This window comes from Callorhinus ursinus, unplaced genomic scaffold (genome assembly GCF_003265705.2).
Source record: "Callorhinus ursinus isolate GAN/ISIS: 27379988/994484 unplaced genomic scaffold, GSC_fseal_2.0 scaffold9, whole genome shotgun sequence".
NCBI classification, from domain to species: domain Eukaryota; kingdom Metazoa; phylum Chordata; class Mammalia; order Carnivora; family Otariidae; genus Callorhinus; species Callorhinus ursinus.
In genome coordinates, this window is record NW_027397071.1 from 30,134,595 (window position 1) to 30,162,156 (window position 27,562).

A 27,562-nucleotide genomic window follows, 5' to 3' on the forward strand; every position below is an offset into this window, starting at 1 on the left:
TAATCTTCACAATAACAACACCATCGTCTCTAGTGCATAGGTGAAGAATGAAGCTTGCCGAGCCGTGGCATCAAGTGTTTCTTCCATTTTCATACAAGATAATACAGACCAGGGTGGGTCTTAACCGTTCCAAAACGGTCAGAGATTTGCCTCTCCCTGCTCCGCCCCTCAAGTCCACTCTTTACCGAGGAGTGTGGCCAAGCACGGATTGGGGGCGGGAAAAGCGGCCGGAGGCTGCCTCCCCCGGGGCAGGGTTTGATGAAGCCCCGCCCCAAAAGTGAGCTCACAAGGGCGTGGCCTCACGCCGATTCTCGCGTGTCTCTGGGCCCGGACTTGCCGCAGAGCCGTAAAGGGCTCTACGAGTCGTGAAGTGGCGAGGCGCGGAAGTGTTGCTTTACGACGATTTGGACGAAAGCTGCAGGCCGGTGTTTGCTACTTGCGGCTTTCGGTCCCGCACGTGGCAGCTGTCGGTGTTCCGACCCAGAATTCGTTCCTTTTGGCGTGGACAAGCCACACTGAAGGACAGAGTGGCAGCGAAGGCCAGAGGTCGTGAGCTGATGGATACTGCTGTTGAAAATGAAGGGACATTGGGAGGAGGTTTGCAGAGTGGAGCTGAGGGGGCGCGGCTAAAGCTCGAGTCCGGTAGGGAGAGAGTCCGGGGCACAGCAGGGACGGACGCTGGCAGTGTAGAAGCGGGGGATGGACAGGCAGGAATGGAGAAGACAGAGGATAGAGAAGGAAGTGGACAAACGGCAGAGGAGATGCGAGTGGACCTAACGGTTGTGAAACAAGAAGTTATGGACTGGTCGGAAATGGAAGACGGGATGCTGGATGGCCGGTGGGTAAAGCAGGAGGTGAAGGATGGGCCTGAGGTGAAAGAGGAGAAACCAGGCACTTTGGAGGTGAAGCAGGAGATGGATAGTAGTTTTGTGGTAAAAGAAGAGAAAGTGAAGGTGAAGGAAGAGGTGATGGACTGGCTAGATGTGAAGGAAGAGAAGAAAGATAACTTGGAGATAAAAGAGGAGGTGTTTGTTGCTCAGAACATAAAAAAGGAGGAAATGATGGATGACGTTTGTGTAAAAGAAGAGAAGTATTTCCCAAAGGAAGAAGTGATGGATGATCCAAAGGTGAAAGAAGAGCCTCAGATAAATCCACCAGTGGGTTTCAAACGGAAACTGGCCATGTCAAGGTAGGACAGGGAGCAATTCATCGGGGAAATAAAGCTGTGGAGTCCTCTGTTGTCTGGATTGAAGGAAATCTAGCAGCCGGGTGTGGCATAATGATGGTGGAAAAATAAATGCAAACTTGGGTCCCTGGAGCGTGCGTGTTGGTGGTGGAGGGAGGGGGTAATTGGGAAGGCAGGGTTTTGTCAAAGGACAACAAATTCAGTGAAAATATGTCAGACTGTTAGTGGGCAGTGGACAATGGCCAAGTAAGGAAGTGAAAATTCTGGGGACCAGAAAACCCTTGGACCAGATTCTGATTTGATCTAATATGTTCTTGACTCAGTATTCTTTAAAAAGAGGATAGACATAAGGAAAAGCCTAATAAAACTAACAATGACAACATGGATTAAGTTAAAATTAGACAAAAATGCACTTGAACTCACCCAGCTGTTTACTTTCTTTATGGATAGTATGCATATTTATTGCTTTATGTTTAATTTCCTTATAGTGTATGATCATGTGACAGCGTGGGATATAAGAGTAATCAGATTCTTGGGACTATTACTGTCTAGAACACAGTGGGCCAAATAGAAATGACTGTAGTTTGGTTGTCAGTATCCCAAGATCCTACAAGAGTAATTGGAGATAGATGATGGGTAATAGCATTTCAAGATTATTTTAATGCTAATTTTAAGTTGGATGTGGAGATGAGAAAAGATACAGCTGATACTCTGTAAATTTGACCTGGTCTCATATTCTTTTTGTGGTATGTTTGCTTTAAGGTATGTAAACTCATGGATTGGACTTCTGGGTATAGGTGCACACACACACAATCTTTAGCAGACTGCCAGGAATTACAAGTTAAAATACTAATGAATAATCTCATTCTCTGATTGCAGTAGAAAAAGAAGTCAAAAGTGAGTTTTTTTTTTTAATTTAATGTATGTTTGCTTAGATTATGTAGTACTAACAACGTTGTAAATGTAGTTGTCATTTGGAGACGGAGACAGTTTCCTGGAGGAGAATGTTCTAAGGATGTTTGACAGCTATCAAGTATTTTATCAGAGTAACTTCCGTGTACTTTATTCACTGACTACATGTCTATAAATTGTGATGAGTAATTGACTCAGCATTAAAAATTTATAAGTCAGTAAGTAGAATTAATATTTGATAACTTAGTAAGTTTCTTGTGGGCTTTTGTAGGTGTGAAACTTGTGGTACAGAAGAAGCAAAGTACAAATGTCCACGTTGTATGCGATATTCCTGCAGGTATGTATGTAATTTCCTACCTTACCACCTCTGTCTGTACCTTTCTTACCTCAGAGTATAAAAGTACCACCTCATTTGTCTCTTCAGTTTGCCCTGTGTAAAGAAACACAAAGCAGAACTGACCTGTAATGGAGTCCGGGATAAGACTGCATATGTTTCCATACAACAGTTTACTGAAATGAATCTCCTAAGTGGTAAGTCATCTTATGCATAGCAGATTGATGCTTCCTGGCCATTGGCATATGTCAGTTTATTTTTCTATTTTGAAATTTTTAGATTATCGGTTTTTGGAAGATGTGGCAAGAACGGCAGACCACATTTCTAGAGATGCTTTCTTAAAAAGACCAATAAGCAATAAACATGTAAGTATTTCATCTCTTCCAGTTAGAATTCTTTTAATCAGTTAGATTCATTTTTTTCACCTAATAAATATAGTAAGTGGCTATTGTGATCCAGACCTATTCCAATTACCAGGGATACATCAGTGACCAAAACAAAGTTCTTCCCCTCATGGACCTTGTATTTTGTGGGGAAAGACAGGAGATGAGTAGAGGAACAAATATAATTTCAGATAGAGTTAAGTGCATGTAGAAAGTAAAGCACAGGAGATAAAAGGAAATGAAAATGGTGTTTGTTGGGAGGAGGTCGTGACTGTTTTTAATACGGTAGTCAGGAGAGGCTTCTCTGAGAGATGACATTTAAGCAGTGATCTGAATGATGAGAAAGAGGCAGCCGCGTGAACCTTTGGAGGAAGACTATTCCAGGTAGTGACAAAAGCGTAAGTAAGACTGAGTTAGGAATGAGGTTGGTGTATTTGAGGATTAAAATGGGGACGGGGTGACTGAAGCATAGGTGAGTAAGGAGAATGTTGAACATGAGTTTAGAGAAACTGGTGAGGGCTCCTAATATATTCTAAGTGAAAATAGAAGCCATGGGAGGGTTTTGAGCATGTTTGCTTTTTGAAGGATCACTCTTGCTGCTGTCTGAAAAATGAGCTTTAGTAGGCAAGAATGGAAGATTGAAAGCAGGGAGTCTAGTTATAAAGCTGTTGCTGTTGAGGTGAAAGATGATGGTGGCTTGGATAATGCTGTTAAATTATTGGGAAGTGTTCAGATTCTAATTTTGAAGGAAGAACTAACAGGGCTTTCTCTTCTACTACACCTAATTTTCATACTTTTTCATCCCTTTTGCATTCCTTAAGCTAAGCATGCAAATTAAAGCTTATGTATTTGAAATATTTGCAACTGCTGTTCTAGAAATTTTAATAGTGTTATTAAATCATGTCATAGAATTATGTTCCTTTTTCAAAGACCATTTTGGCTTTGGAGTTGCAGCATTTTAGCACTTTTAAAACACCTTATTGTTATTACTGGTACAGACTTGACATTTCATATTTCTGAAAGAAAAATTATGCATCATGTTTTTCTAAAATTCTGCTTAAAAGATAAATTACTTTTTAAATTTTTTGTTTTTATCATAAAGAATTACATGCATATTAAAAAAACATAAAATACAAATACACTGTTTAATGAATAACTAAAAAGTGAACATCCATGTAACTACCACCCAGGTCCAGAATTAGAACATTACCAACTTCTCAAAAATTCCCTGCCACTCCCTTGTGCCATTCCCTGATCCATTCTTTCTTCTGAATAGTTTTCTAGTTTAGGACCATATCATCATTTATTTATCCATTCTGTTCATGGACTCCGAGTTTTCTATTATAACATGGACTCCAGGTTTTCTGTAATAACAACAACAACAAAAAAAACCGTAACAGTGTTGCTGAGCACTTTTGTTTATGAATTGTGGTTTATGTACGTACCTGTTTTTTTCTAGGGTTTATACCTGGGAATGGAATTACTCTGTTGTGGGTGCGCACATCTTCAGTTTTACTAGATGTAACCAAAACATTTTCCGAAGTGGTTATACCAGTTTAGACTCCCAGTGTTGTGTGTACCTGTTGTCACATCCTCTCCAATATTTGATTTGATCAGAGTTTTAAAATTTTTGCGATTTGATGGCTTTGTAATTTTATCGGGGTTTTTAATTTGTAGTTCTCTTATTTCTAACGAGATTGAGCATTCTTTCAAATATTTCATTGGCCATTTGGATTTCATTTTGTATAATGCCTGGTCAGGTCTCTTGCTCATCTTTTTATTGGTCAACTTTCTTTTTCTTACTGGTTTGTAGGAATTCCTTGTATTTCTTGGATGTCTGTTGGTTATTTATAAATACCTTTTTCCATTCTGTGGCTTGTTTTTCACTCTCTATAATATCTTTGATGAACAGATCTTAACCTTAATGTAGTCAAATTTATCATGTTTCCTTTATAATTAGTAGTTTTATATGTTTATAAAGAAACTCTTTCTTACTTTGAAGTTATGAAGCGGTTCTCCCATAGTTATTTTCTAAAAGCTTTATTTATAGTGTTGCATCTCACATTTATATCTGTAAACTACCTGGGATTAATTTTTGTGTATCATGTGAAGTGGAGATCCCATTTAATTTTCCATGTGGATAACCCACTTTCTTAGCACCATTTATTGAAAAGTTCATTCTCTCCTTACTGCTCTGCAGGACTGCCTTTGTCATATATCAAGCATCCATGTTTGCTTGGGTCAGTTTCTGGCCTATCTCTTCTTTTCTGTTGGCCTACTTGTCTATCCACACCAATACTACACTGTCTCAATTTTAATTTTTTACTGCAACTCACTACCTCCTAGAGTAATTCCACTGACTTTGTTCATTTTCTGGAGTATGGCTATCCTCTAGTTACGGGTATGGCTCCTTGTAATTCTCTACAAATATGATGAATCAGCCTACTGATTCTACATTCCCCTTTCCCCACCTGGGAAATTTAACTGGGGTTGCATTTGTTTTATGGAGTAACTTGGGTGATTGGACTTCTTCACAGCATTAAATCTTTTAAATCTCTGCATTTATTTAATATTTTTAATACCTATAATTTTCTCTGTAAAGATCTGATATATTTTTTGTTGGATTTATTCCTGAGCACTTTAGAGGCGCTTGGGTGGCTCAGTCGGTTTAAGTGTCTGACTTGATTTCGGCTTAGGTCATGATCTCAGGGTCCTGGGATCAAGCCCCACATCAGGCTCTGTGCTCAGCATGGAATCTGCTTCTCCCTCTCCCTCTGCTCCTGCCCTGCTCTCTTTCCCTGTCTCTCTCAAATAAATAAATAAATAAATAAAATTTTTTAAAAGATTTATTACTAGGCACTTTATTTTTTCATGCTTTTTAAAATAGTATTTCTTTTTTATTTTTAATCTCTTTGCTGGTATTGAAGAATGTAATTTTTGTTGTTATTTATTTTATGGCATTATAATCTGCATTTTATAGAAATAAAATCTATACTTGTGCCTTATCTATCGATTCCTTGAGATTTTCTCTATAAACGATTCATCCCAATTTGTTTTTATCTTTCTCTCCTTATTCTTCTCTTTTTCTTATTGGAATAGCTAGGACTTCCCATTCATTGTCAAGTACTAATGACGATAGTAGGTATTTATGTTGTAAGTCCCACGTCCTCCCTAGGTTTGATTTGCTAGATGGATTCACATGATTCAATATACAGTTGTACTCAAGGCTAAAAATTGTTACAGTGAACGAATATAGAGCAAAATTAGCAAAAAGAAAAGGAGCAAAATCTGAAGGAATCCAGTTGCAAGCTTCCAAGAATCCTCTCCATCTGGAGTCACACAGTATGCAGTTAATTCCTGTCAGTGAGTTGTGATAACACTTGTGAAGTATTGTCTACTAGGCAAGCTCATTAGAAATGCACTACCCAAGGTTTTTATTGGAGCTGGTCACAGAGGCACCCTCCCTCTGCCTAGCAAGTGCCAAATTCCAGACTCCCAGAAGGAAAGCAAATAAAACCATGTTGTTTATACAAACAATTCAGGCACAGTGAACCACACTTACTGTTTTAGGAAAAGTCAGTGTAGGGAACCATTTACAATCATTCAAATTTCCAGGCACCGGCCAAGGGACAGCCTTGCAAGCAAAACCACCTAAAGATAACAGTCTCAGGCCTGCTATGTTAACTCTTCTGTACATTTTTGTTCTATAAGTCCTGATTATAGAAGGAAAACCTCCAAGATTGCACCATGATGTTTGCTCTTAAATTTTTTCTAGATTAAATGTGATGTCTAGATTATAGAGGTTCTAGTCCTAGTTTGCTATCAGATTTTATTATGAATGGTGGTTATATTTTATCAAGTGCTTTTTCTGTATTTGATTATTTCATTTTTGTTCTTTTAATCTATAATTTTCTAATATGAGCAATCTTTTAATTCGTTTTCTATTTTAAGCTAAATTTGCATGGTGTGTTACTATCATATCATGCTTTTTATACTCTGCAGAATTCATGTGAATTATATGGGTGTGTTCACCTTATCCATGCTCTCATTTTGTATTTCTCTTCATGAGTGAGATTAACCTTTAATTTTCCTTTTTGGTATTTTCAGGTTTCCATATCAAAATAATTCCAGTTTCATAAAATTATTTGGGAATGTTCCCATTTTATTCTTGGATGCATTCACTAATATTGGAATTACTTCTTCCTTGGGAGTTTGGTAAAATTATTAAGGAACCAGTATGGGCTTAGAGTTTGGGTCACTGAGGTATAGTCTTTACTGTTTGTGGGATTCTGCAGGTTTTCTCTGTCTTCTTGAGTTAATGTTACTAGATTACATTTTTCTAAGAATTTGTCCATTTGACCTAAGTTTTCAAGTTTATTGACATAAAGTTCTTCATGAACCTCTCCTTTACAGCTCTATAGGAATTGTAGTAATTTCATTTGTGATATTGGTTACTTATGTCTTTTTTTCTTAGATCAGTTGCTGTTATGTGTTTTTTCTGTTTTCTTAATGCAACTTTTATTAATCTTTTTTATGTTCAGCTTAATTGCACTGCGGTCAGAGAACATTCCTTTAAAATACATCACTACTTGTGTTTGTGGCCCAGTATATGGTCAAATTTTGTAATGTTCTCTGTTTGCTTGAAAAAAAGAATATTCTGCAGTTGCTTAATATAGTACTTTATATACCCGTTATAGGTCAGGTTTATTAATTATGTTCAAATTGTTTATATATTTACTGACTTTTTTTGTGTATGTGTTTCTTCTGTAACTTTCAAAAAGAAGTATGTTAACATTTCCCAGTAGATAAACAGACCTGTTTGATTTGTTTCCCCTTGTGGTTCAGTTTGTTTTGCTTTATATGTTTTAAGGCTAAATTATTAAATGCATGCCTCAGGAAATACATCTTCTTGGTGTATTTATCCTTTGGCATTATGAGGTGACCCTCCTTGTCTCTAGCTTTTTGTGTGCTTTGACCAACACTTATAAAGTATTACTTCTATCAGTCTTTGCTTGGTATTTGCATGGTCTCTTTTTTCCTTACTTAAGGCCTTTCTGTGTCCTTATGTTCTGATATTTCCATTTCTTCCATGTGATAGTCTGTAACTTTTAACTAAATCATTAAGTTTATTTACATTTTAATAAAATTACCTATATATTTGACTTAAATGTGTCGCATTATTTTTGCTATTTGTACCAGTTTTTTTTTTCTTCTTATCTTTTGGACTTTTTTATTTTTAGTTATTTGATTTTTTTCTCTTTATCAGTTTAGAAGTTATACACCCTTTTTCTGTCCTTCCATTGGTTAAGCTAGACATTACAACATGCATGCTTAATTTGCCAGTATCTAAAGTTAAGTAGTACCCGAACCCTGTGCCTAAACAACGCAAAAGACCTTAGAACAGGAGTTGGCAAACTTTTTCTGTAAAGGGTCAAATAGTCAATTTTTTTTCCAGGCCATATGGTCATAAACAACATAAACGAATGGGTGGGGCTGCATTCCAACAGAATTTGTTTATAAAGATAAGTAGCAGGCAATAACAGTTTACCAGCAGTTACCTTAAATTCCATTTAACGTTATTTGAGAGAGAACGCGCACAACCAGGGGGAGGAACAGAGGGAGTGGGAGAAGCAGAGTCCCCACTGAGTGTGGAGCCGGACACCAGGCTGGATCATGACCTGAGCCCAAGTCAGACAACCCACTGAGCCACCCAGGCGCCCCTTGAGTTTATCTTTATATAGCCCACTTTCTTTGCTCTTTATTCCTTCTGTCATCATCTTAAATCTTATATCTGAAAGATCACTTTTTTCCTGCTTCAAGTACATCCTTCAGAATTTCCTTTAGAGAGGGTTTGCTCTTTGCCATGTCTTGGGTTCCTCTGTCGGGTTTTTGGTTTTTTTTGTTTGGTTGGGTTTTTTTGAATTTCTATTTATTTGCCATTCTTCATTTTGAAATGATTTTTCTGTATGGAATTCTGGTTTAGAATTAGTGTTCCAGTGTCTTACGGCTTCCATTGTTATTGTTGCAGTCACCTGGAATTTTAACTGCCCCCCCCTTTTTTTTGATAATAAAAAGGGTTGGTTTTTTTTCATTCAATCAGGATCATTTTTATATTTTTTCAGTCAGTATATATTTGAATATATTTAGGTCAAAATTTTTTTTTCAGATTTAGTTTTTTTTTAAATTTTGTTTTATTTTATGTTAATCACCATACATTACATCATTAGTTTTTGATACAGTGTTCCATGATTCATTGTTTGCGTATAACACCCAATGCTCCATTCAATACGTGCCCTCTTTAATACCCATCACCACGCTAGCCCATCCCCCACCCCCTCCCCTCTAGAACCCTCAATTTGTTTCTCAGAGTCCATAGTCTCTTATGGTTCGTCTCCCCCTCCGATTTCCCCCCTTTCATTTTTCCCTTCCTACTGTCTTCTTTTTTTTTTTTTTAACATACAATGTATTATTTGTTTCAGAGGTACAGGTCAGTGATTCATCAGTCTTACACAATTCACAGCACTCACCCTAGCACATACCCTCCCCAATGTTTATCACCCAGCCACCCCATCCCTCCCACCCCCCACCACTCAGCAACCCTCATTTTGTTTCCTGAGATTAAGAATTCCTCATATCAGTGAGATCATATGATACATGTCTTTCTCTGATTGACTTATTTCGCTTAGCGTAATACCCTCTAGTTCCATCCACGTCGTCGCAAACGGCAAGATTTCGGGGGTTTTTTGATGGCTGCATAGTATTCCATTTGTGTGTGTGTGTGTGTGTGTGTGTGTGTACACACCACACCTTCTTTATCCATTCATCTGTTGATGGACATCTTGGCTCTTTCCATAGTTTGGCTGTTGTGGACACTGCTGCTATAAACACTGGGGTGCATGTACCCCTTTGGATCACTACATTTGTATCTTTGGGGTAAATACCCAGTAATGCAATTGCTGGGTTGTGGGGTAGCTCTATTTTCAACTTTGTGAGGAACCTCCGTACTCTTTCCCAGAGTGGCCGCACCAGCTTGCATTCCCACCAACAGTGTAGGAGGGTTCCCCTTTCTCCACATCCCCGCCAACATCTTTGTTTCCTAACTTGTTAATTTTAGCCATTCTGACTGGTGTGAGGTGGTATCTCATTGAGGTTTTGATTTGGATTTCCCTGATGCCGAGCGATGTTGAGCACTTTTTCATGTGTCTGTCGGCCATTTGGATGTCTTCTTTGGAAAAATGTCTGTTCATGTCTTCCACCCATTTCTTGATTGGATTATTCTTTGGGTGTTGAGTTTGATAAGTTCTTTATAGATTTTGGATACTTGTCCTTTATCTGATATGTCATTTGCAAATATCTTCTCCCATTCTGTCGGTTGTCTTTTGGTTTTGTTGACTGTTTCCTTTGCTGTGCAAAAGCTTTTTATCTTGAAGTCCCAGTAGTTCATTTTTGCCCTTGCTTCCCTTGCCTTGGCGATGTTTCTAGGAAGAAGTTGCTGCGGCTGAGGTCGAAGATGTTGCTGCCTGTGTTCTCCTCTAGGATGTTGATGGACTCCTGTCTCACATTTAGGTCTTTCAGCCATTTTGAGTTTGTTTTTGTGTGTGTTGTAAGGAAATGGTCCAGTTTCATTCTTCTGCATGTGGCTGTCCAATTTTCCCAACACCATTTGTTGAAGAGACTGTCTTTTTTCCATTGGACATTCTTTCCTGCTTTGTCGAAGATGAGTTGACCATAGAGTTGAGGGTCCATATCTGGGCTCTCTATTCTGTTCCATTGATCTATGTGTCTGTTTTTGTGCCAGTGCCATACTATACTGTCTTGATGATGACAGCTTTGTAATAGAGCTTGAAGTCTGGAATTGTGATGCCACCAGCTTTGTTTTTCTTTTTCAACATTCCTCTAGCTATTTGGGGTCTTTTCTGGTTCCATACAAATTTTGGGATTATTTGTTCCATTTCTTTGAAAAAAGTTGATGGTATTTTGATAGGGATTGCATTGAATGTGTAGATTGCTCGAGGTAGCAATGACATCTTCACAATATTTGTTCTTCCAATCCATGAGCATGGAACGTTTTTCCATTTCTTTGTGTCTTCCTCAATTTGTTTCATGAGCATTCTGTAGTTTTCTGCGTACAGATTCTTTGCCTCTTTGGTTAGATTTATTCCTAGGTATTTTATGGTTTTGGGTGGAATTGTAAATGGGATCGACGCCTTAATTTCTCTTTCTTCTGTCTTGTTGGTGTATAGAAATGCCACTGATTTCTGTGCTTTGATTTTATATCCTACCACTTTACTGAATTCCTGTATGAGTTCTAGGAGTTTTGGTGTGGAGTCTTTTGGGTTTTCCACATAAAGTATCATATCATCTGCAAAGAGTGAGAGTTTGACCCCTTCTTTGCCTATTTGGATGCCTTTTATTTCTTTTTGTTGTCTGATTGCTGTGGCTAGGACTTCTAATACTATGTTGAATAGCCGTGGTGATAGTGGGCATCCCTGCTGTGTTCCTGACCTTAGGGGGAAAGCTCTCAGTTTTTCCCCATTGAGAATGATATTCGCTGTGGGTTTTGCATCGGTGGCTTTTATGATACTGAAGTATGTACCCTCTATCCCTACACTCTGAAGAGTTTTAATCAAGAAAGGATGCTGTACTTTGTCAAATGCTTTTTCTGCATCTATTGAGAGGATCATATGGTTCTTGTTCTTTCTTTTATTAATGTATTGTATCACATTGATTGATTTATGGATGTTGAACCAACCTTGCAGCCCAGGAATAAGTCCCACTTGGTCTTTAATTGCTTTTAAAATCTCTTAATCTGGCTGCATTTTTTTCTCTTTGGTATTCTGTATTTGTGCTATAATACGAAAATGCAAATTTCTTTTTTTCATCTTAACTTGAGAATTGTTAGATTTCTTGAATCTGTGGCATATCTTCCATCAGTTCTGGGATATTTTCAGCCCATTTCTATTAAAAGATTACCTCTGCCTTATTCCTTCTCTTCTTCTAAAACTACCATTCAAAGTGAGTTAAGTCTTCTCCCTGTATCTTACCTACCTTTTAACGTCTCAAATTTTTTAAATCTTTTTTGTCTCTGTAATATATTCTGGAAGTGTTCTAGTTTTATTTAGTTCTTTGAAAAAATCTCCTGAGTCAGTTTTTATAGTTTCTCTTCACTGCACGTATTTTCAAGCTGTTATGTTTTTAAATTTTGCAGAGCTGTTCTACAGTCTGTGTATGATCCTTTTAGTGTCTGAATATATGGGGAATTCTCAGCTACCTCTTTTTTCTCTTTCGGTTCTTGCCCACTGACCTTTGTTTTCTTGCATTATTTATGCTTCTTTATTTTTTATTGAGTACTCCTTTTTTTTCTTAAATTATTTGTGAGAACTTTTTGAAGAGTAGGACACAGACCTTCTTTTATTCTGCCAGGTACTGGGGAATATTGCAAATCTGGACCTATCTTAAACCAAGTTGAAAGTTTAAGATTCCCTTGACTACACAAGCAAGGCAAATCATTTCAAATCTTAGCAAGAGCTGGCCCATGGCCACAGGTTCTGATGAATTGTTTTTCCTTTATCCCCTCTGTTCCAGTCATTCCAATATAAATTTCCTCGCATGCTCTGGGGTCAGGGTTTATTTCTGGTTCATCCTTATCTTATTATTGCCTAATAGGCATATTCTGTTACTGAGGTTCATTTGAGGAGGAGTTCCTAGAAGATTACAGGATCTTAACTCTAACCCTCTTACTGAGAAGGCTGTTGAAAGGGAAAGCCTATATTTGCCAGAATTTGCAAAAGTGGCTTTTGCTTTTCACTAAATAATGGCTTGTATTTTCCTGGTTTTTTTTTTTCAGCTCTTCAAAGCTTTTAAGGTGATTTTTAAATATATTTTATTACATGTATTTATTTCCTCCATTATCTGTAATGCTTAGATGTTTTCATTGGGAGGATTGGTCCTTATAATCATTGCCATTACTGAAACCAAAGTCCCATGAGTTATAAAATTGCATGTAATTTCTTAAATTATTTCCCTTCTTAATAAATGATAACTGACTCTTCCTTTCCCTTGGCTTATGATTTAATTGTCTAATTCTTTGCATTGCAAATTCTAGATTCCCATTCACTTAACCAAAAACTTGCATTTATACTTTGCCATTTGAGAGATCAAGGAAGAAGTCTTGATGATACTACTTCCTTCACTACTCTCTGGAGTTGACTAGTTCAGCTCAGCCAACGCAGATGGTCAGTGGAGTAACACATTTCAGAGCCAGATTATTCACATATCCCATTTTGTATATTCTACAGCAGTGACTTCTTTAAGTTGGGCCTTGTACTAGGCAATGCCATGGTCCCCTCCCGAGTGTAACTACCTGTCTAATAAACAGAGCAGGCATGTATACAGCTACGTATGGTATAAACCCTTCAGTAAAAGAAAAGGCACGGTACAGGTAGCCCCTGTGAATTGCCAGATGACCTATATTTTTAAAAATCCCATTACATCCTTCTTTTGGCTTATAGAATGTACGGTTAAAAACACAGGCTCTAGAATTAGATATACCTGAGTATACCCAGGCTCACTCTCTCAGGAAATAGCTATATAATGTTGGCATCTCATTAACTTTCGTTCCTGGATTGGGGGTAGTAATAGTGCCTATCTGATAGTATTGTGAGGATTAAATGAGATATTGCTGTTTAGTGCAGTCTGTGAAACATAAATACCCAATAAATCTTAACTGTTATATTTTGAACATTGTTTTTTCACTTCTGAAACTTAAGGCATTTTAAAATTAGTCTATTTATTTATTTTTGGTTATTAGATGTACTTTATGAAAAATCGTGCCAGAAGACAAGGTATTAACTTAAAGCTTCTACCCAATGGATTCACCAAGAGAAAAGAAAATTCAACATTTTTTGATAAGAAGTAAGTTTCTAACTGCATTCTTAGTATATTGGGTATTCTGATTTGATCAGGAACATCTTTTAAGGTTTGGTTTGCTATAGAGCATAGTTACTCAAAGTGTAGTCTGTAAGCTTTTTGTTATTGGTCTATGCCAAGATAATTGCACAATTTGAAAATAAGCACTTATGGGCGCCTGGGTGGCTCAGTTGGTTAAGGAACTGCCTTCGGCTCAGGTCATGATCCTGGAGTCCTGGGATGGAATCCCACATCGGGCTCGAGTCTGCTTCTCCCTCTGACTCTACCCCCTCTCGTGCACTCTCTCTCACTCTTTCTCTTTCAAATAAGTAAATAAAATCTTTAAAAAAAAAAAAAAAGAAAAGCATTTAGAAACTTAAACCAATTTTACGTCATGTGACTAATAAAAATTTGGGCTTATGGTATGTGTGTGTATATATGTATATCTGAGACCTAAGGTACCATGGAAGTATTTCAGAGGTTACAAGGACAAAATGGTAAATCAAAGCAGGACCCCTGTACAATTTTTACTGGAGCAGTTTGGTTTTTATATCGCTTCCACTTTGGGGTTCCAATAAGATTCACTTGAAAGCCAATGTTGGAAAAGAGAGGCTTGGAAAACATTTATTCTATAGTAAATCTGTGAGTACGGATAATACAATAGAGATTAGTCTGCTGCTTTCTGTCAGTGCTAGGTCTAAAAGGTCCCATTAGTACAGAGGAGAACAGGATCCCAAAATACTGTAAGCCCACTAAATTATTAGGTAATACTTTTCAAACATCAAGATTCTGGATTTAGAGTAAAAAATCCTGAGTGAGTTTTACCTTTTTCAGCCTCGTAGTAACTGCAAGGCCTTCAGCAGATTACTTTCTCTGGGTCTCATCTGTATGATGTGGGGGTTGTAGTAGGTAAACTAAGGTTCCCTCCCAGTTCTGTTGCTTCATAAACTGAAAAGGCAAAACCATGAGAATAATCATTATTCCAATAAACTTTCCACCTTTTCAAAAGAAGTTATATTAGAAGATGGTGTTATCCATTTATTTTATATGTTTCAAGACAAGTATTTGTAAAAGTGGTTTTCCTTTTTCTTGGGTAGCTTTCAGAAATAAAGTAGTGTTTTCATTTATCAAATATGAGATGATTCCAGTGTGCATTTTGAAACCGACCTATTTAGAAATTGACATAATTTATTTGAAATTTAAGGTAACTGGTTTGTGTCTTCTCAAATATAAAATGTATTCCTGTGTTATGAAGGAAACCATTCAGATTACCATCAGAGCTTAGTTCTTAGTACTAAAAAGCATATACCCTCAAATGTAAAATTTTGGGGTCTCTAGATACATGAATGTATGTAGGAAGTTTTTGTTTTGTTTTGTTTCCAAAAATAAACATTCAGTATATTTCTTTTTTTTTTTTTTAAGATTTTATTTATTTATTTATTTGACAGAGAGACAGCGAGAGTGGGAACACAAGCAGGGGGAGTGGGAGAGGGAGAAGCAGGCTCCCCACCGAGCAGGGAGCCCGATGTGGGGCTTGATCCCAGGACCCTGGGATCATGACCTGAGCCGAAGGCAGATGCTTAACGACTGAGCCACCCAGGCACCCCTAACTTTCAGTATATTTCTTGGGTTTAGAACCCAAATTTATAGTTGGTTATTTTGGAACACCTCAGATCTCTGAGGTAGCAAATTGGACTCCTTTTACATTATGCCTTTTGCTCATAAATTTATAGTTATTTGGAGTTGGTTTTCTTAAAATTTTTTAGTGTTTTCACATGGGAGATTAGCAGCATAGTTCATAATAGGCTTTACAGTCAATTTCTTTGCTGTTTTCACATCTGTAAAATGGAGCTGATGATAGTTATGTAGAGTTGTGACCTTTTTTTTTTTTAAGACTATTTATTTGAGATCGGGAGAGAAAGCACACAGGCGCGGGGAGGGGCAATGGGAGAGGGAGAAGAAGACTCCCCACTGAGCAGGGTGACCAGTGCGGGGCTCAGTCCCAGGACCTGGGGATCATGACCTGAGCCAGAGGCAAACGCTTAACTGACTGAGCCACCCAAGCTCCCTGAGTTGTGACCTTTAATGTATTAATTTACCTAATCACTAACTGGAGTGTAGGAAGGAATCAGTGTATGTAGCAACTGTAAAAAATAATATAGCCTCATCATTAAAAAGTTTAAAGGAAAAATAGCACCTATAATTCCATTATGTAGAGATGACCACTGATAACGCTTCATGTTTCCTTCAATCATGTTTTCTTCTTTTTTCCATTAATAAAATAAAACAATATTGAATGCATAGGAGTATACAAAGTTACATGACTCTTTTTAAGTTAAACATTACTAAATTTTTATAAATAAAAGAATACTTTTTTCTGCAGCTAGGAGCTCTTTTCTTGTTAATGCAAATCTGCCTTATTTCTAAGTAGTATATTCCAGCTATGGCTGCTGTATTTTAATTTATTTAATTATTCCCATATTCATGAACATTTAGCTTATTTTAGTTTCTAATTATTAGAAATAATGCCATAATAAACATTACATTAAATAATAATTCTTGAAGAAATTGTTTTGTGTGTTTACATGACTTTTTCTGTACAATCAGTCCCTAGAAAGTAGACTTACTGGATCAGAGAATACAGAGATTACATCTAATTATTGGAAAGGGTGAGCTCTTGAATTTTTTTTTTTTTTAAGATGGGCCTGTTTATAGCTCATCTTACTCTGTTCCATACATAGAAAATATTTTCACCAGTTTGTTTATCCTTTAATTTGGTCTTACAATCATTTTTGATGCATTTTAAATAGTTGTAAAAAGTGTCTACAACATAGAGATAGTAAGATGGAGTAGTTAAGAACAGAAACTGGAGCCAGGCTGCCTATATTCAAATTTATAACCAGCCTCCTCCTAGCTATGTGATACTAAGCTAAACCACCTAACTTCTTTTTGCCTCAGTTTCCTCATCTGTGAAGTGTGACTTTTAATAATAAACTGGGACTAAACCAGTTTTCATTTCCATTTGTAGTATATGAGAATACCCGTTTAAACGTCCCTACCACTGAGTTTTCTCTTTAAAGAAAAAATGTTGCTAATTTGAAAGGTTGAAATGACATTTTTTAAATTTGCTTTTTATTTAATTCTCCTGAGATATGGAATATTTAAATGTTTCAGAGTGTAAAGTTTGACTTAATCCAATCCATTATGGTAAGATGATCTTTCATTCATAGGACCATTTTGGGGGTCAGTTCAGTGAAAAAAAATAATAAATTATAAATAATAATAATAAAAATAATCCAAAATCTATGTAACTAAATTTTCCATATGTTTTGTTGTTAAATTGCCCATTATTATTTTTAAATGAAAATGGTTTTGCTACTAACTGAATTTAAAATGTCTGTATTCAGATGTTAGATGAATAAAGCATTAAGATGAGTTCCCAGTTAGATGAAAGCCATACTGAATATTGAGAATATTGCTAGTTAGTTAATTGATAATCAGCTTGGAAATCTCTTTAGTGTGTCCCAGTATTTTGTTTATTCTTCTTCAGCATTTCCATCAGTGATTTAGATCGTGATTTCTCATCTTGGCCCTGCTGACATTTTGAGCTGGAGAATTCTTTGTTGTGGGGGGCTATTTTGTGCATTTTAGGATATTTAGTAGCATCCCTGGCCTCTACCCACTAGATGTTGGTAACACACACACACACACACACACACACACACACACCCCCTCTCTACCCACCCACCTTTCTTGTGGCAACAGGAAATGTCCCCGGAGATTACCAGATGTTTCCTGGAGTTGGGGCAAAGGGGAGAGACAAAATTACCCCTACTTGAGAACCAATGATTTAGATTAATACAGAAGACCTACTTCTTGAACTTAATGTATAGTAGAATCAGGATTGCAAAAAATTTCTATTGCTCAAAGGTGGTGTATAAGTAGCAAGATAAATATAAAGTCCTGAACTTCACTTGTAGGAGAAAAAAATGGAACAAAATTTAGAAAATTTAGAAGTACCTTCTTTAGGATACCTTTGTTTTCTTAGCCATTCATATGAAAATGACTAGGTTTTAATGATTTTAAGTGTTACTTCATGATTTAGTGTTACTTTATGATTTAGTGTTATTAGATGATGTGTTATTTAAGATGATTGCTGGAAGGAGGGAAGGGGGGATACTAAATCTTTTCAAAGGATTATTTTCACTTCCCATGCCCCAGTATTCTATTTTTAAGAGGTTCATTTTCCGTACTTTTTTTCAACTTTCAAAAGTGATTAATGCTTTGACTCAGATAAACCTGAATTTGAATATTGCCTCTACCAGGGCCCCTGGTTGGTTCAGTTGGTTGGGCGACTGCCTTCGGCTCAGGTCATGATCTCAGGGTCCTGGGATCGAGCTCCACATCGGGCTCCCTGCTCGGCGGGAGGCCTGCTTCTCCCTTTCCCACTCCCCCTGCTTGTGTTCCCTCTCTCACTGTCTCTTTGTGTGTCAAATAAATAAAATCTTTAAAATATATATATATATTGCCTCTACCATTTAGTACACACTAGGTGATCTTCGGCAAGATTGAATTTACTGTGTTGAGAGGATTAAATGAAATTATACCTAAAGTAGTACCTGGCACTTAGTAAATAATACACAATGACAATTCAAGTCTGCTTTCTCTTATCTGAAATCCTTGGGGATGTGGTAAATTTACTATGTTATATTCACCTCTAGGAGGTCTGGAGCAGCATCACATAATCAAAGGATACTATGTCTACAGTGAAACCTACAAATGTTTACATTATAATGGGTAAATAATGATTGTGAACTGGCTCAGGCAGGTTTTGCTAGCAGAGGAGTTACTGAGAAAACTTTTAATTTCAGATATTTGGGGATTTTACTGTAACTGTTCATATGAGATTTTCGTCCTGGGTACTAAGATGATTGCTGTAACTCCCTCAATATTAAATTGTTCATTTGCTTGTTTAAGCAGCTTGAGTTACAATATAGTCAAAAACTCAAATTGAACTTGTTTAGAAGTAAACGTTCCAATGGTAATTTTTGAACAGAGTGAAGAATTCTTTGTGGGTGATACCACACATAAATACATGTGAAGTGTGACTACTGCCCCATTGTACCTGAATTCTCTGTAGACCTATCAGTAGGTTATATAGCAGGCGCAGTGGGTACCTTAGAAGCGAAGGTTCATTGTAAATCCAGGCATCCTTATGGCAGGAGTTTTTGACCAGTATGACTGTAAATCTCTTAAATCTCACATGCAAAATTGTGTGATGCGTGACTTTTTATAAGAATAGGAAGTGTAATTTTCATTTTATAGTCAAAGTGGGGTATAACACTAATCAATCTGTGAGATCAAAAATGTATTCAATAGTGGGGCCACCTGGGTGGCTTGCTCAGTTAAGCGCCTGACTCTTGATTTTGGCTCAGGTCACAATCTCGAGGTCATGAGATCGAGCTCCACGTGGAGTCAGGCTCCATGCTGGGCTGGAGCCTGCTTAAGATTCTCTCTTTCTCACTCCCCTCCCGCCCTCCCCCACTCACTTTCTCTATATATAAAAATAAAATAAAATAAATTTTTTAAATGTATTTAATAGTGATGAATTTTAGAGGACTAGTGAATTTGTAGGAATGTCCTAATGGGTAACTTTAATGAACAAAGAAAAGTTAAGGAATGCTTATATTAAGAATAAATTGAGCCAAAACAATATTGACCTTCTCTTTCAAAAAATAGAGGACCCTGATAAGGAAATGTGTCCAGTAGAAGGCTTCCCTACTTACTTTGGAGCAGATCCCAGACTATTCCTTAAAATAGTGATGCTTTCAGAGGTAACTCCTTTACCTCATCTCTTTGTGAGATGTATAACTTATGTTCACTTTCACCCAATGCTAATCAAAAACTATGGAGGAAATATGAAAGATCTGTATAAAGAAAACCTAAACTCTACTGAATAACTTAAAAGATTAGAACAAATGGAAAATTGTACCTGTGCTTAGGAGATTCAGTATTATAGAAATAACATTTCTTAAATGAATGATGTGATCCTAATCAAAATACTAATTTTGTTTGGTTTTGATTTGAGAATTTTTTTCTTTTTTGAGAAGGAAAGAGTTTATGACAAAATGACCTAAGTTCATTTTGAAGAATAAACATGGAAGAAGCACCAGGAAAAACCTGAAAAAGAGGAGTAACGAGGCTGGACTCATTAAAATTTATGAAATTCTAGTAAAATTTTTTGGTGTTGACATAGAAATCCACAGGTAGCTTAAATTATAGAAAGTAGATGAAGGCTATTTGGTACTCTAGCATATGATGAAGATAGCACTTCAAACTAATACAGATAATTAATAAATGGGGTTGAGTCAGCTTGCTGTTTATCAGGGAAAAGCTGGAATTTTGACTAGAATTTCAGGTGGATCAAAATCCTAAACTTGAAATAAGAAATACTGGTGTATTTTCATAATCTTGAAGAGAGGAAATACCTCATCCAAAGCCATAAAGGAAAAAAAAATAACTAAACATAAAATTTTTAAAAATGGTATGGTAAAAAAAGACTGTAGTAAGCTCAAAAGACTAATTAGACAAAAAAAATCTTTAGCATATATGACAGAGTGTTTATGCGCTAATAAGAAAAAAGACTAGTACCTAATTAGGAAAAAGATAGGAATAGATGGTCATAGAAAGTTATATATATATATATATCATAGAAAGATATATACATATAAATACATGGCCTATAAGTATATATTGATAATATCTAATGAAGGTCTGGGTTAGCCAGACCAATTTGCTTTTCCATTGTTACTGAGAATATACATTAGTGGTCATTTTAGAATGCAATTTGGTATTATTTCTCAAAATATTACATATGCATACTCAATTTAGCCCACAAATGTATTCGTACAGTTTACAGAATTACACATATCTATTCCAGCATTAATTTTAATAGTGTAAAAACTAGCAAGAACTCAAGTGTCACTACTATGGGACTGAGGTAAATTGATGGTATGTGCCCAAGGTGGAATTCTAGGTAGCCATTAAACAAAAACAAATTAGATGTGGAAGAATTGTCATGAAATGACATTATGATATGTTCAATGAAAGAGAAAACAGTTTAAACAGTTATCTGAAAGATAGGAAGCTCACTTTTCCTATTGATATAAAATTTGCATGCAGTGAAATGCACAAATCTTAAGTGTACACTTGTTGAGTTTTGACAAATGCATAATACCTTTTTTTGTTGCACTTCACTTTATTGTGCTTTGGAGATACTGTGTTTTTTACAAGTCGAAGTTTTGTGGCAACCCTGCGTCAAGCAGGGCGTTTCGTGCCTCTATGTCACATTATGGTAATAGTCACAGTATTTCACACTTTTTCGTTATTATTTGTCACGGTGATCAGTGATCAGTGATCTTTGATGTTACTATTTTTTTTTTTAAAGATTTTATTTACTTATTTGAGAGAGAGAGAATGAGAGATAGAGAGCATGAGAGGGAAGAGGGTCAGAGGGAGAAGCAAACTCCCTGCTGAGCAGGGAGCCCGATGCGGGACTCGATCCCAGGACTCCAGGATCATGACCTGAGCCGAAGGCAGTCGCTTAACCAATTGAGCCACCCAGGCGCCCTGATGTTACTATTGTAATTGTTTTGGGGTGCCATGAACTGCACTCATATGAGACAGTCAACTTAATTGATAAATGTTGTGTGGGTTCTGACTGTTCCACCGACTGGCCATTACCCATCTTTCTCCCTCTCTTCAGGCCTTCCCTGAAATACAACAGTATTGAAATTGGCCAATTAATAATGCTATAGTGACCTCCTAAGTGTTCAGATGTAAGAAAGAGTCTCATGTCTCTCACTTTAAAGCAAAAGCTAGAAATGATTAAGCTTAATGAAGAAGGCATGTCACAGCCAAGATAGGCCTAAAGCTAGCCCTCGTGTGCTGAATAGTTAGCCAAGTTCTGAATGCAAAGGAAAAGTTCTTGAAGGAAATTAGAAGTGCTACTTTAGTGAACACAGGAATGGTAAGAAAGCAGAACAGCCTATTGCTGATATGAAGAAAGCTTAAGTGGTCTGGATAGAAGATAAACCAGTGACAACATTTCTGTAAGCCAAAGCCTAATCCAGATCAAGGCTCTAAATCTTTTCAGTTCTATGAAGGCTGAGAGAAGTGAGGACACTGCAGAAGAAAAGTCTGAAGCCAGCAGAGGTTGGTGTGTGAGGTTTAAGGAAAGAAGCCCTCCCTGCAACATAAAAGTGCAAGGTGAAGTAGCAAGTGCTGATGTAGAAGCTGCAGCAAGTTATCCAGAAGATCTAGCCAATATGATTAGAGGTGATTACACTAAACAACAGATTTTCAGTGCAGACAAAACAGCCTTATATTGGAAGAAAATGCTCCCTAGACTTTTCCTAGCTAGGGAGGAGGTCAATGCCTGGCTTCAAAGCTTCAGGGCCAGGCTGACTATCTTATTAGGGACTAATGCAGCTGGGGAGTTTAAGCTGAAGCCAAGGCTCTTTTACTGGTCCAAAAATCCTAGCATGCTAAATCTACTCAGCTTATGCTCTATAAATGGAACAACAAAACCTGGATAACAGCACATCTGTTTACAACATGGTTTACTGAATATTTTAAGCCCACTGTTGAGAACTACTGTTCAGACAAAAAAGATTTCTTTCAAAATATTGCTCATTGACAATGCATCTGGTCACCCAAGAGCTCTGATGGAGCTGGACAATAAGATGAATGTTTTCATTCCTGCTAACACAGCGTCCATTCTGCAGCCCATGGGTCAGGGAGTCATTTAGACCTTCAGGTCTTACTATTTAAGAAATATATTTCAGGGGCGCCTGGGTGGCTCAGTCAGTCGTTAAGCGTCTGCCTTTGGCTCAGGTCATGATCTCAGGGTCCTGGGATCGAGCCCCGCATCGGGCTCCCTGCTCAGCAGGAGGCCTGCTTCTCCCTCTCCCACTTCCCCTGCTTGTGTTCCCTCTCTCGCTGTGTCTCTCTCTGTCAAATAAATAAATAAAATCTTAAAAAAAAAGATTTCATAAGTCTATAGCTGCCATAGATAGTGGTTCCTCTAATGGACCTGGGCAGAGTCCATTGAAAACCTTCTGGAAGGGGTCTCACCATTCTAGATGCCATGATTCATGGGAAAAAATCAAAATAGCAACATTGACAGGTGTGTTTAGAAGTGATATCAGCCCTCATGGAGGATGTTGAGGAGTTTAAGACTTTCATGGAGGCAGTAACTTACAGATGTGGTAGACATAGCAGGAGAACTAGAAGTGGACCCGGAAAATGTGACTGAGTGGCTGCTGTCTCCGTACAACTTTCACAGATAAGGAGTTGCTTCTTACGGATGAAGAAAGTGGTTTCTTTAGATGGAATCTACTCCGGTGTAGGTGCTCTGAAGATTGTTGAATTGACAACAAAGGATTAAGAATGTTACATAAGCTTAGTTGATAAAGCAGTGGTAGGGTTTGAGAGGGTTACCTCAGTTCTGAGAGAAGTTCTGTGGGTAAAGTGCTATCAAACGGCATCACATGCTACAGAGAAGTCATTTGTGAAAGGAAGAGTCAGTCGATGCAGCCAACTTGATTGTTGTCTTTTAAAAAATTGCCACCCTGATCAGTCAGCAGCCATCAATACTGAGGCAAGACCCTCCCCCAGCAAAAAGATTATGACTCACAGAAATCTCAGATGATGGTTAGCCTTTTTTTTAGCAATAAAGTATTTTTTAATTAAGGTATGTACTTTTTTTAGACATAATACTGCACACTTAACAGACTGTAGTATAGTGTAAAAATAACTTTTTATCACTGGGAAACCAAAGAATTCATTTCACCGACTTTGTTGCAGTATTTACTTTCATTACAGTGGTCTGAAACTAAACCCAGGATTATCTCCAGGGTATGCCTGTATCTATTTAACACAGTCCCTATGAATATATAGAATATTACCATCACCCCAGAAAGGTCTTTCCTTATTAGCTCCTCTCCTTGCCAGGGACATCCTGTGATGTCCTGGTGATGAGTTTTTGCCTTATTTAAAATTCCATGTATGGGATCATATAGCTTACCCTCACTTTTGAATGATAGTTTAGCTGAATATGAAATATCTTGATATTTTATTTTAATACTTCTATTCAGTTATTTATTTCCTTGTCTTACATTTTTTGCCACTTTTGAGAACACTTTTTTATATAGTATTTTTTTTTTCTTTGACTTGCTTTTCAGATCTTCACTTTTGTCTTTGGAGTTCTACAGTTTCAGTATGATATGGGTCTTCATGTGATTTTTTTTTTTAATTTATCTTCCTTGGGATTTGTGCTTTCTGAATATGACAATTCTGGAAATTCTAAGGCATTATTTTAATCTCTTATTTGTCTTTGTTACATTCGGGGTAATTTATTCAGTTATACAAGTCACTATCTCCTCAGCTATGTCTGATTAATCTTTAGCTCATGCACTGAGTGTTTTTCTGTTTCAGTTTTGTTTTTCATTTCTAGAAGTTCTGTGTCTTTCCCAAATCTATCTGCTCTTTTAGATCAAACTGTATTCTTTTCTCATGTTTAAGTTCCCCTTTGTTTAATTTAGAACATTTATTATCTGTGTAAATAATTCCAGTATTAGACGTTCTTGGAAGTCTGTTACTGTTGTGTGCTGTTCCTGCTGACTTTTGATTATGGTGGCTGGTTTCCTTGTTTTTTTCTTCTAAAAAGTAGCTGTGAACGCAAGTTGACATAGAAGGTGGCATGCATTTGCTTATGCCAAGATACTCCATGGCGCCAATTCAGGATCCTCTTTAACTTCTCAGTCTTAAGTTTCTCAGACTATATTAGTAGGAATAATTGGAATCCCAACCAATTTGAGGGAATTACAGTTTTGCATTCTCATTTGAGATCTTTCCCTCTACCCTCTCTACCTTTCTCCCTAGAGCCCGAGCTAAGGTCCACACGTTTCCTAGTTGTCTTCCTTTGCTAGTGGGCAGGATATTTCTGGTTTACACTTTCGCTAGTTTTATGTTGTGATCCTAGTTTGAGGTCTCCAACATATGTGGGCCCAAGATCTTGTCTCCTGTCACCCCGTGGTTGTCAACAAGCCTCTCGGTATCAAAATTGGCAAAGGTTTCCAGAGCAGGTGTTGCTTCAGCTTCCCTCCAGGATCTTTAGTTCCTGCTTCCTTCTGGTTCCGGAAGATATCTCTTACTTGCTGATGAGCTCAATCTATTTATTTTATTTCTTCAGGATTTCTTAATGTATGCTATCGAGAAGGTTTTCAGATTATCTTTTCTAAAATGTCCTAATTGTTTAAAATAAACACTGGCCCCAGGACAAAGGTAAGGTCAGTAGTGGAAAAGAGATGGATCAGGAAGACATGATAATTACTTGTTCACCTGGCAGTTCCATTTCTAGAAATTTATTTGATAGATACAACCATTTAAATGGAAAATGGAATATGTACAAGGATATTGAGTGCAGTGTTGTTTGTAATAGCAGAAGAGTGGTGTGACTAAGTAATTTGCCAGTAGTGGATTACTTAAATTATGGCATGTTTTTACAATGGAAAAAGAATGGAATAGGTCTGAATGTACTAATACGGAATGTCTAAGAGAGCCTAAGTCTCTCTTAGAGTATGAAGATGGTAGAAGTGTGCCCATTATTTAACAACAGTGTGAATTAATAATTGAGCTCCAGTCCTGTTTCAGAAGCTAGCCACTAGATGTCTCTCTTGTAAAGAAATAACCTTTTACAACTTTGCAATATTACTTTTTTTCCTTCGGATAAAATTACAGCATTCTAATTATATTGCAGTAATATACCCATCTACCTCTTTATTAGTGTCAGTAGCATTTTTTTCCTTTAAGCAGTTATGTGGTGATACACTTCATAAAGCACAGTATTTTATTTACGTGATGACCCATAAGTAGTATAGGTTTGTCCTTTACTGCAAACTGACTTTAGAAAAGAGCAAAGGAAAAGGAAATGACGGGTATAACAGTTGTGGTCATGGGGGGACAAGTGGATTTTGCAGTGATCTAGTTTGGTGGAAGGATTTCAGAGCAACAACAGGGATTTAGAAAAAACAGTGTGAAAAAGTAGAAACTTACTGGTTCCCCAAACAGGCATTTCCTTATGGGGGCCAAGTAGGCAGTGGTGAGAAAGTTTCTGTGACAGAGCATCACAGAGGTTGTACTTTTCCATAATAGCAATTAGCCAGCATTCATGGAAATGGAAAACACCCTTGGTCATCTTGGGGTCCCCATCCTGGTTCAGTTAGAGACTTCCTTCTGCAGTCCCCGGGTCTACTACTTCTTGATATGCCTCGGGCATCTGTCCCTTTCCACTTACTTCACTGTAACATTTATCAACTGTATTCTCCCATGCAGGCCCACCTTGTCTCACCCTGGACTATTGAGGAACTTCTAAGCACCCTCCCTACCTCAGTCACTCGATACACGGCTGTCCGATACATCTTTATAAAATGTGTTTTTATTGTGATGATCACCTGTTCAAAATCAAGAAGTTAAGTGTAGGTTTAAGGATGGTCTTGTGGTGAGGATATCAGATGCAAAAGGATAAAGTAGTAAATTTAAGACAGTGTATGTAGTTTGGTGTGTCTAGAAACTAGGTTGGGAGTTTGTAAGTGGTAGGGGATGAGGTTGGAGAGAGCCCCACTGGGGCTGGGCTTTACAGGACTTTATATGCCATGCCAGGGAGTTTAGACAGTCATACTTTGAGCAGAAAATGTTTCTGTTGGTATGAGGGACCCATAACTAAATATGAATTTTCATAGTTTGTCCCCACCTAATTTCCTAATGTATTCAACCGAGTGTACCCAGGCTGGTCACCATGCTTAATCTTAGAATGTTTTCCTCATCCATTATTTTCTAGCCATCTGTGAAAATACACATGATAGCTCATCTTCTCCATTATTTCTTTTTGCTGCAGTTCCTATAATGCATATTTTCTCCATAGTTAATATGAAACACATGCTGCATTTAGTGCTGGCATTCGGTTTTTGCTAATGCATATATATCTGCTCTCCCTTCTGCATTCTAGTGTTTCTTAGTAGGGGCTCTGTTGGCATTTTGAACAGGACAGTTTTTTGTTGTGTGGGACTTTCCCATGCATTACAGGAAGGTTAGCATTTCTTGTCTCTGCCCACTAAAATGCCTAAAGTGCTTCCCAGTCTTGGAACAGTCAGAAATGCCTGGCCATTTCCAAATGTCCCCACCGCCCAGGTTGGTACAGCTCCCAGTTGAGAACTGCTTTATTAAGTGCTCAAGTATTTATCAGTTATTTGAAGCAAAATGTACTTTTTCATTTCAGTCTTCACCTGCTATATCCATTTTCTTAATATACTGTCTACTAAAGCCAGTACCACATACTTAACCTGTTTCCTATTATTATTGTGTAGTGGTGAAACTAATTTTTAAAAGAGCAAAATGTAATATATAACTGGAACTTTTCAAAGTATTTTCATAATGATGTGAGACATATAAAATTATGGTTTTCATTCTCCCCAATTCCAGTAATTTTAATCCATGCTAAGTAACTACACAGATCCTTTTTATTCACTCTTCCAAAAACACTTATTATGGTACCATTCCTAATAAAATAGATGGATTATTTTTATGAGGAATAGTTATATTCTTGAGACTTTAAAATTTGCTCTTGAAATGTATTTTGAAAGATAAAATGCCTGTGAGTGAAGGATTATGTAGATATTTTACACATTTGTTTTTTCCTTGAAGGGTTTCAGAATTTGGTACATTTTCTTTCCCCTTTAAATTTAAATAAGTTTTATAACTGATGGTGGGACAAAATGG

At 37.2% G+C, this 27,562-nt stretch overlaps 1 protein-coding gene across 3 annotated transcripts in view; it reads left to right on the forward strand.

Moving 5' to 3' along the window:
• The first annotated feature begins 370 nt into the window (after positions 1–370).
• The window catches only part of ZNHIT6 (zinc finger HIT-type containing 6), a 60,305-nt gene continuing 33,113 nt past the window's right edge, over positions 371–27,562 (forward strand). The window contains exons 1-6 of one of the 3 annotated variants that reach the window (XM_073896387.1): positions 371–1,189; positions 2,066–2,083; positions 2,370–2,435; positions 2,523–2,629; positions 2,712–2,797; positions 13,626–13,729. In XM_073896387.1, coding sequence (XP_073752488.1) covers positions 558–1,189; positions 2,066–2,083; positions 2,370–2,435; positions 2,523–2,629; positions 2,712–2,797; positions 13,626–13,729 — 1,013 coding nt within the window. In that variant the 5' untranslated portion in view covers positions 371–557. The remainder of the gene's footprint in view (positions 1,190–2,065; positions 2,084–2,369; positions 2,436–2,522; positions 2,630–2,711; positions 2,798–13,625; positions 13,730–27,562) is intronic. The other 2 variants (XM_073896388.1, XM_025872110.2) reach the window with 2 other exon arrangements.